Source organism: Botryllus schlosseri, chromosome 2 (genome assembly GCF_051294905.1).
Source record: "Botryllus schlosseri isolate E-star chromosome 2, Bs_hap1, whole genome shotgun sequence".
Lineage (NCBI taxonomy): Eukaryota > Metazoa > Chordata > Ascidiacea > Stolidobranchia > Styelidae > Botryllus > Botryllus schlosseri.
This window is the reverse complement of record NC_137237.1, coordinates 25,974,727-25,985,621: the sequence shown is the minus strand read 5'-3', so window position 1 is coordinate 25,985,621 and position 10,895 is coordinate 25,974,727. Positions and strand designations below refer to the sequence as shown.

Genomic DNA, 10,895 nt, shown 5'->3' with positions numbered 1-10,895 from the left:
AAACAAAGAGTTCGGTTCTCTGGTGGTAGGGTTTGAAGTTGCATATACCGACTTGGCAACGAATGCAAAGCACGCTCCATGAAAAGATTTACTTGCGCCGCTAGAAGATAGGCCTACATATTATCACAACAAGCAGCAGATGCAAACTTACGAACGCTGTCCATTAATACTTTATAATGCATAACAATGTACTAAATGCCCGTCTACGACTGGTAAATAGGCTACAGTAGGGGAGACCGGGGACAATTGTAACACTTTTCGTATTTTCCAACATTACGTGTTTTTCTCGTGGAAATTTCACTTCCAAAGTTTTATATAAAGAAGCCAACAACTCGATAGTTGATATGAAAATTAAATTGGAACTCAATCAACAATCAATCATGGAAATTTTGGGTCACAAAAATCGCTGCTCAAATGTTACAATCGCCCCGTACCCAGGGGCAATTGTACCACCCTTGCGGGGCAATTGTAGCAGTGTTATTTACAACTAAACAGAAACTAAATGAACAACGAAAACGGAAGCACAAATTGTAATATTGCATGAAACTAAAGGAATAGACGTTTGAACGCTTCCAGGCTACGCCCCATCGCATTTATGGCATCTGAATGCAATATCACCCTTCGTGTCTTGTTCAAGCTTAAAGTGTACAAGAGACACATTCATTCCATCATCTCCTTACTCATATTCGGCCTCTTCTACCAAGGTTCTGTTGTTCAGTGGGCATAATGGGTTGGTCATTCGGTCACCTGCGAAGGTGCGAAACCGACCTGGCTAAAATATCTTGGTTGAATGGGCCGATGATATTATAGTAAAACGAGGACGCAACATTGTGTGGCGTCAAAGCTATAATGACATTTATCTGTGCTGTAGAAAATTAACATAAATTGTTCACATCAAATATCAAAATGTAAGTGGGCCATGATCATAGTCAGAGGACGAGAATTAAGCCATGAATATTGAAGTTCGACACACCAAAAGTCGATCAACATGAGAAAGGGTGGTTGAATCACGAAAATAACCGAACCGTCAGATTCACATCACCACTATTGTATGGCCGTTTTGCCAGATGATCATGTTAGAATTGGTATCGCAAGGCAGTATCTGTTCTGTTGAACTTCTGGCTGTTGCAAGATTATTCTGCAGTAGATGAATGGTAATACCAACATTTGAACAAAGACATTAAGAATTGATAACATATTGTAACGGGGCAAAAGTAACAGAGTGTTACGATTGCCCCTGACACGCTCGACCATGATTAGCGTCTCAGTATGGTACCTTCCCGGCGATGCAAGTCCTATTCTTTCCATCACCACGGTAGACTATAGTAACATTGTTCCAGCTACACATATTACATTGTAACTACTTGAGGAACTATTCGTCTAGACAAATTATTCCAGACCAGAAAAACTTTACTCAAGGGTCAAAAATTTCGTTTTTTGCCAATTATTCCGGGGTTTCGCATCGTAGCTCAACGTAACTCCAGGTATAATAGAAGAGATAACTACTGCATGCGCACATAAAATATCAAGCTGATTTCTCCATCCTACTAGCGGTGAGGTCGATTGTTACATTTGCCCCTAGTTACATTTGTCCCCGGTCTCCCCTAGCTTAAATTTAATAGTAGCCCACAAATACATGGTAATATTGTTCTGCGGCCCGCAGCGTCTTTTGCTGTTGAAATACGGCCCGTTATACAAGGGAAGTTGAGAACCCCTGCTCTAGTGTAACAACCGGACCCAGTTCCGATTCAAGCATGTGGGACTGGGCTGGGCTTCTATGGAGTTGATAAGGCCAGATATTGACTTTAGCAGGGCCGAGGATGTTCGGACTAGTCTTATTCGCGGATAATGTTGAATAATTGCCTAGTTGTTGAAGAATACCTCCGGTATCAAGAATCGCCCGTATACCCTCGTCCTAACCACATTATATTGTGATTGGATGAGGAAATACATCGTCGCACTCCATTTTGTGAAAGTATATAGCAAGTGGCGAGAGTAATGATTTAATATTGAGATATAATTGTATGGTATTTGCCATGAGATACATACTAATAGATCTCTTTAATCACGAGACTTCTGTAGTTCACGTCGAAATCTTACTGAAGACGCCTGTTTTATATTAAATCTCTTTTTACATCAATAATATTCAAGATTGTAGAATCTCTATGAGTAACCGTTTCGTGTATGCATAATTTCAAGTCGGATTATGGGGGTATTTGGAGGGAAAATGATGATTACGATTTTTAAGAAATGAAACGGGCTGTATTACCGTTTCAACGCTCGCGAATTACAGTACCAGACGACTTCATTTACATCCTGACGTTACTGTGCCCTTTCCTCATCACGGATTGCACGGTGGTTGTATGTGTATTCATAGTGTTTATCGACTACAATGGTCATTTGCACCAGCCCGATATCCCTTTTTTTATTCCGTTGCTGTCGACTTCTAGAACGGCCGGCCTCTAGTCATTTGTCTAATACACCGCTTACACGGATGAGATGGCGCGGAGGAGCCTAGATAAACCTCTAACACTTAGGTAGGAATTCTGTAGTCGATCTCGGTCGGACTCGAGCCCACAACACAAGTGTTGCAGCTGTGGATTATCCAACTACCATATCTCGCGACAGCAACAGGTTGTACGGTAGTTTTACCTCTAATTTCTAACTTTTGAAATGTGTAATACATTGAAATGCCATATCAAAAAAGAATCTAAATAGTGTAATCTATTTACCTACAGCAGTTCGTGTAATGTATTTCGAATATGGTGATATGGCTTCTAAAAGCACAGGGGTGGCGGTGAAAAATACCCGTTGCAATGTACTGCATAAAATGACCTGTACAATGTACACTGTACGTATAGGCCTACACAGAGGTGTCAAACTGAAATTGCGTCGTGGGCCCGATTTAAATCCCCAAATCGCTCGCGGGCCGCACCAGTCAACTGATTCTAAAATCATGCCCTATCTTTCGACTTGAATACTTTGTTATACAGTTAATAGTATATTGCATTATACCACGGATCATAGGGTTTTTATTCTAGCAAGTTACAACACCTTTATTCGCGAACAATGGCGATTCGGGTTTGTCTGGAGGCCGGATACCTTTTTAGTAAGAAGTGACACGGCAGCGCAACCACGGATATTTGCATTGTATTTTTTCTTCATATAACCACTATATTCTACATGTAAACTGCTTAGAACGGTTTCACATTGGCGTTTTCGGTTCTCTGAATAACTACGTTTTTTGTTTCATTTTCCGTAAAACTTCAAGCTTAGTATGGATCCAACGCCTTCTATAGATTGGGTGATGAAGTCACCGAATTTTTCCCAGTGGTATACCTAGAAAGAAACCACAACACAACAGTTGAGTGGTAATAATTTGGCCTATGGAGTATGGACAATTGTACATGCTCTACGTTTGCTGTCTTGAGGCATTATTTAAAGGAAGACATTCCTACAAAAAATCTCTACGTTTGTTACAAATGTGATGGATAGTATAAATATATATCATTCAACTCAGAATTGGTCTGCGGGTCGGGTGAAATTGCTTGGCGGGCCGGATGTTGGACGCCCCTGGCCTACATAGCATAAACACGGACGTTGCTTGTAACGCGATCTGTAGACCGATTCTCCGCCCATAGGCTGTTCCAACTTTACCATATATAGCTTGAATACCACGCTCTACTTCGACATCGTCATAGAGGTTATGCCCACACAAAATTGTTTCCTCCTACCATTTAAGTTCCTGTGAAACTAGGATTCTCGATCCAGGGTAAGAAACATATGAAACGCGGGCAAATTCCCGTCATTCCCAAACGTGTCGTCGGAAGCGTTACGCGTTATTATTACATTCACCACCACCTATTTTTGTGAAAATGGATTTCGCCACTCGTTAATATCCTCTCGAAGGCGCGGATTTTCAAGACACGACCACGTATTTCAAGAAATGCAATTGCAGAATTCGCTTTGAAGTAATAGAAGTCAACTCAATTCCTACATGTATAGTATATGATCTTATTTTCAAGAAAAGTCAATTTGTTGCTGTTTATCACCAAGCCTACAGTTATAATTTTCACTAGACCAGTGGTTCCCAACGTGGGTGATATCGCCCCCCAGGGGGCGATTTGTCGGTCCAGGGGGGTTAAAATAGCCAAGGGGCGATATGGGGGTGAAAACGGACGAAGGGGGCGATGTGGGGGCGATGGCGCGTTGAAATGGCTATATTGGCGTCCATGACCGCAAATGCCACACCCAAACCTCCAATTGGGATGGCGGGCCCGAGCTCGAAGGGGGCTCACAATGTTTTCGTGAATAAACATTAATTATAGAGTATTATTTTGGAAATTTAGGCAACTTTTTCAAGAAAAAATTAGCGCTGCGCGCCATTTCGTGATCGCTTACCTCTTGCTTATTGGATGCCCTTCCTCGAAGAAATAATACGCATGAGTTATAGAAATGGGCATCTCGGCGTCAGCCATTATCACACCAAGACATATGAAATTTTAGGCCACGTAACATGCGACTCCGAGAAGTGTGCCAGAACGAGAAAACCTTGGCGGAAAAGGACTGCCTTTATGCTGACCGACTTCGATATATATACGATATACATATATATTTATTTGTCCATCGGCGCCTAAATGGCTGGCGCCAAATGTTCCTGTCCTGACAATCGGAACCCCACAAAAAATGCCATCTCGCAGAGAAAAATTAATTGTCAGTGCAGAAATACCAATTTGAAATCGTGTGCGTCTTTTAGTTTAGTACGTATGGGCGATTTGAATATCTTTTGACATAGCAGACAGGCCACGAAATGACATTACGTAACGAAGTCGTTATACCCACGGGTCCGGCCGAATATGTTCAATTATTATTTACGGGCCCTACATTTTCCAAGACACCTCACTCAGCTTTACCGGTAAATCTGAATACATGAGCAGAGAGAGGATAAAAAATTGACAGCAATATGTATGCAATTCCTGATCATATTGACCGATTCAATCATGAATGATAGAAATTTTTCGCGCTTCGCGCGAATTAAGCCGACTAACTAGAGCAGTGGTTCCCAAACTTTTTCGGTGTGAGGGCCAAATTTAGAATTTCAGAGTGCGGTCGGGGCCGCACGAATACTACGGTTACGAAACGGACCCAAACAGCCGTCGTGGCTATTTTGGAGTAGTTTTATTGCCCTGACGAGATTTCAAAACTGTACAGTGTACACTGTTTACCGCTACTTATCTGCTGCATTGGGTGTCCGTTGAGTGAATTAGCTTTCATGACCTAAACGCGCGAAGCGCGAGAAATTTCTTTAGTTTCATCACTGAATCGGTCAATATGATCGGGAATTGCATGTATTGCTATTAATTTTCATCCTGTCTCTGTTCACGTAAACTGATTTACCGGTAGAGCTGAGTGAGGTGTGTTTGAAAAGGTATAGGCCCCCTCAATAGTAATTAAACATCTCCGGGGTATACCCGTTGGCAGGAATGTAACAGCACTTCGTCAGGACCCCAGGCTCCCATAGGGTGATAAACTGACCCCGCATCACGTTGTTCGCTTTTGCCACGAAATTAAAGTTGTACTGTTTAGTGAGACAGCGCGAAGCGCGAATATTTCGATAATTCATGATAAAATCAGTGAATAAGATCGGGAATTGCATGGTTGTCCTCTTTGCCCACGTAATCAGATTTACCGGTAGAGCTGAGTGAGAAGTGTCTTTGAAACTGCAGACTCCGTAAAATTAAACATCTTCGGGCGGGCGGACCCCTAGATATGACTTCTTTACATGATGTTATTTCGTGACCTCCTGTCTGCTATATCAAAAGATGTAGAATTGCCCAAACCTACTAAACTGAAAGATCAAACGATTTCAGATTGGTATTTCTTCAATGGCATATAATTTTCTTTCCTGCGGGATGGTATTTGTCTTGTGAGGTTCAGATTGCCAAGACAAGAACATTCGGCGCCTGTCATTTAGGCGCCTATATGGACAATTAAACCTATATATATTTTGTATATATAGCGAATTTTTTGGTATTTCGAAGTTTTTGGTCAGCATAAAAGCAGTCCTTTACGGCCAAGGCTTTCTCGCTGCCGATCGTTCTGACACACTTCTTGGAGTCACATGTTACATGGCCTAAAACTTTATATGTCTTGGTGCGGTCATGGCAAACGCTGATATGCCCATTTCTATAATCCTTGCGTATTTTTTCTGGGGGAAGAGTACCCAATAATCAAGATATGTGGCGAATTGAAATCGCGCACCGCGCGAAAAATTTTTGAAAAAGTTGAATAGATACTCTAGAATTTATGCTAACTCACGAAATAATTGTGTGCCCCCTTCGAGCTCCCCCCCTCAATTGGGGGGTTTGGGGTGCGACAGCTACGGCCCTGACTATAGGACTACTAATTATGCTGCTTTTAGCTGGCTAAGCAGTATGCATTTCGGCGTATTCAACCGCGAATCACGTGTTGCACATCTAGTTATCTTCGGGTTACCATACGTCCTCTTTTAAGATGATTTGTCCTATTTTTCGATTTTTTTAAAAGTGTCCTCGTAGGACGCCCAAATGTCTTCTTTTTGAGATTTTGTCTCTTTTTTGAGGATTTTGGTCACAAATAGGGGCAAATTCGACTGATATACATTAAATCAGCACTGTGGGAACGCTACGGCGACTATTTCGGGAGCTGGACCGGAAAGTTGACCTTTTTTTCAGTCAACCACCTGTTAATGTGAAAGAAAAACTGTATTTTCCGGCAGTTGAGCTTCTTTTTCTCTTATAGTCAAGCGACCACGAAGTGGGAAAAATTTACCATTTTCCAGGATTTTTCTCCGGTTTTGAAAGTTATCAATACCTATTTATATCTAGAGCTACTGCCCGTTCAACTGGAAAGTTAGGGCACATTGCATTGAAAGAGCAATGACATAACGTTAGCAATCTATACTCACAACTATCCTGTAATTCTATAATTAAAAACTACAGAGGCCAAGCCAAGCAAAAGAATTTTATAAATTTAAATTTTTGTCATAAATCGATTTCTTAATATATTTTGGGGGCCGCACTTGGGAATCACTGAACTAGAGAGTCCAACAATTTGTGCTGAGAAGAAGCGGTAAAGAGATATCGGGTGAGTTTGGTCTGAGGGGTGCAGAAGTTTGCTTTATCGGCCTATGCAGGGCGCGTCAAGACCAACGTATTGAGGGGGCTGACGAAGTGCTGTTACGGTCCTTTTGGAATCAAGTCGGAGAAATCACCTTTTTTGTTAGTCAACTCACCTAAATTTAGCTGGAAAAGTGTAATTTCGAGGTCGAGCCGGAAAGTTGACCTTTTTTCTTAGCCAAGTCGCCGATGTAACTATTAAACGTGAAATGCAAGATTTTGATAAAGACGAGACGTTTTGATCGACCAGGTGTCCAGTTCATTTTCATCTCCCGTGAATTGGCACAGTTTGTAACTGGTTTGAAAACGAATTAGGTCCTCCGTGAGTCATTGTTTGCCATAAGTGAAATCCCTTTTCATGTTTACTACGAAATCTTTACCACCCGTAACGCGAAAGGATGTGCTACCTGCGATTGATCGGAGTGACAATATGATTAATCGCATTTACTGGTATTCGCTCCTGGTGAGAGTCCGTCGAAAAGCTTCGAGTGGAATAAATTTGGCAATATGAACGTATTGTTTGCTGCAAAATTTGCTGTTGGCATACGAGACAGTTTTGGTCCTTGTTAAATTACCGGATAACTTTTTATTCCTATAATGCATTTCTCTATCATTTCCAGAACGGGGAATCTCTTTGCTCACAATCTTTGGAGGACTCGGACAGCATATACTCTTACCGATTCAGATTCTACAGGCCTTGCAGCTCGACTCCGATAGCAAGTAATGACCCGGAAGAATATGAATCTGATCAATCAACGGATGAGGAATACGCTAACCAGCAATTCGATGAAACACTTTCTGAATATGACGGCACTTCCCCCACCGATTCTTACGTTCAGATGTAAACTAACAGGATGAATACTGATGGCCTTCGCTGTCGCGTATTACCAGACATCCCACATGTCAATCATAACGATATGATTGTACGGAAGTGTACCACTGCGGGAAGCTTCCCTCTTTTCTCGTAACAAGAAATTCAGGATCATTGTGCCCTGTATTTGTGTAACATGTACACTGTACAGTGTACAATGTACACGTACAGCACATACAGTACATTTGCTATTGTCCATGACTCCATCATAGCGGCCTGTACATGATATTCGCGCTTCAAGAAATCAGTAGGCTACTTATTGTACTGATTTTCTGCCGTTTATTTTATAATTGCACTGTATAGTCAGTTCAGCGCGGCAAACCCGTCTGATGAAACTGCGTGAATGCTCCCCAAGTTAATTCGACTTTACCAGAACACAATATCGTTTGCACAATTATCAACACTATTCAGCTGCCATTCATAATATATACTTTAAGAGCTCCGACACCTGCCGTCCTTCAGTGCAATATAAAACGAGAAAGCATTCACCATATCAACTCACAGTCCGGCGTTTGTTATCGTGCCTTACAGCAATATCAATGCAGACGCAGACCTGGTTTATTCGCTCGATAACGTGCCTTCGTGGGACACTATTTTGCCGGAAGCTGAGCTAATGACATTTACGTTATACCTCGCTATGAATGTATATTTCGATTACTTTTATACCTATACATAAAGTGCCGCCTGTGCTGTTATTACTTTGGGTCATGAACATGGTGGGAATCCATGCGAATATCGTCGACCTTTTCATATTTGCATCTATTCACTCATTCGTGTGTAAAATTGTATTATAATCATTACTAATACCAAGAAACGTAGTTTGAATTAGTCTCTGAGTTTCATCTGTTAGCAGTACCGGTTGTGCTAGTAAATAGCTCGAGGGTGTTCTGGCACTCAATAATTTGTTATATCCTACAAAGATGGAGTGTTAGATATGCCGAAAGCTCAGGTGTCATTTGGGTTGCTTGTGAAAATTTGACGTCCGCCTATCATGATGACAGGGGTCTAAGCTTACTTTGTGTCGACTCTTGTGACGCCATAATTACTGACACCCGGTGATATCGTAGCCCGGTGTGTGTGCCGCGCTAGCGGCGCCATGGAGATGGAGCTTCCACTAAGGATTGGCTTTTAATGAGGATCATACTCAGATGACAGACTGCGAATCCAAGCCTACACTCTTAGAAATATTCGTAGATTTACCCAAATTATACCGGTAAATTCGTCCCGTCAGTTATATTAACGGTAAATGCCTGTTAAATTAATATACGGTCACGTCAAAAGTAAATTTACTTGTTTTTAAAGGTTAGAAAAATTACAGATTAAGTTCGTAGAAGCAATTTACGGGATAACCAGTATTTCAGATTTACTTTTTGATTTGTAAAAGCAATTTACTGGATAATCAGTATTCCGGATTTACTTTTGCATTCGTAAAAGCGATTTACTGGATCAGCGGTCCTTAACCTTTTTCATATCATTACCCCCACGAAGAAAATGACGGGATGCAATTACCCCTTTTCAAAAAATAACAAATTACAGCTTGCAATCAATTAATGATAAAACAGCACAAATATGACGTCATAATGTGCACGAAAATGCCTATTAAAAAGATGTCAATGGGAAGGCTGCTGTTTTGGTGTTATCCACTGGTCGAATCGAAGGGTAGGGTAATAGACAGCATCTCATGTAATCGCCAATCACAAACTTATATCGCTCTGATAGCTACTATTGCATAAATCCTACTTCACAGCAATAAGTTGGAGGAAAATTCGATCAGAATTTTAATGCCATCATGGCAAAGATTGGTTATTCCTTTTGAAGGCGAACCGAAAAGACATTTTGATGATTTCAGAATTAATTTTACAGATTACACTAGACCACTACACTTGAAATACTAACAACTATAATTACACGATATTGTTACTACATTATAGGTTTAAATTTAAACTTAGATGCCCCTTTTTGCCTTTTAATTTGCCCGCATGCGCAACAATATATGATCTGCATTACTGCAAAATGACTTGGACTTACCTAGTACTATACTAAACTACATCGGGCCCTGTTATTCATAATCACTAATGGTTACTATGATATCACAGCGGGGATGGTGTGGTAAGTGACAGAGATGAGCGGATTTGAAATTTCTATGTCCTAATCCAATCCAAATCCGAACCTTCAAATCCAAATCCTAATCCTAATCCATAACTTTTTGATATTCAAGTCCATGTCCAATCCTAATCCGATTCTAACTGGAAATTCAGAAAAAATACTAATTTATGCAATGGAGGGATTCGAAAATTTTCTTTCACAACCAACTATTCACTTGATTCAAGATAACTTAGTAACCATAAGTACATTAATAATTGATCTGAATCAAGTTTGTCGCTATTCGCCACACGACATTTCAATCTCCCAGGAAATAGGTAAATCCGATCCAAATCCTAATCCGTTCTAAAAAAAATGTCTAATCCAAATCCAATCCAAATCCGACAAAATTTTACAAATCCTGTTTTTTCAAAACCTAATCCTAATCCGTGCTCATCTCTGGTAAGTGAAACGAAATATATACAAGCTCTCAAAAATATATGATAGCCTACATTCATATTTACGTTTGAAAATACTTCAGTGCACCGTTATAAGTAGCCTATATAAAAAACGTCAATTTGAATTACCCCCCAAATATTGGCAAATTACCCCTTTGGGGGTAATTACCCCCAGGTTAAGAACCACTGTACTGGATAATCATTATTTGCAACATTGCTATTGCCTTTACAATTCGATCATTTTACACGCTTACGGTCTTATTATGGACATATATATGTGATTTTCGTCATTACATCATGTTTCAATCATCAAGCAAATTACGACAT

General features: G+C 40.6%; 1 protein-coding gene across 8 annotated transcripts in view; it reads left to right on the top strand.

Annotated features, from left to right (window-relative positions):
- Window positions 1-8,842, top strand: part of LOC145456990 (uncharacterized) — a 66,051-nt gene extending 57,209 nt beyond the window's left edge. For all 8 annotated transcript variants that reach the window (XM_080335173.1, XM_080335157.1, XM_080335191.1 and 5 more), the window contains one exon: window positions 7,778-8,842. In XM_080335173.1, coding sequence (XP_080191299.1) covers window positions 7,778-8,002 — 225 coding nt within the window. In that variant the 3' untranslated portion in view covers window positions 8,003-8,842. The remainder of the gene's footprint in view (window positions 1-7,777) is intronic.
- Window positions 8,843-10,895: the final 2,053 nt, after the last annotated feature.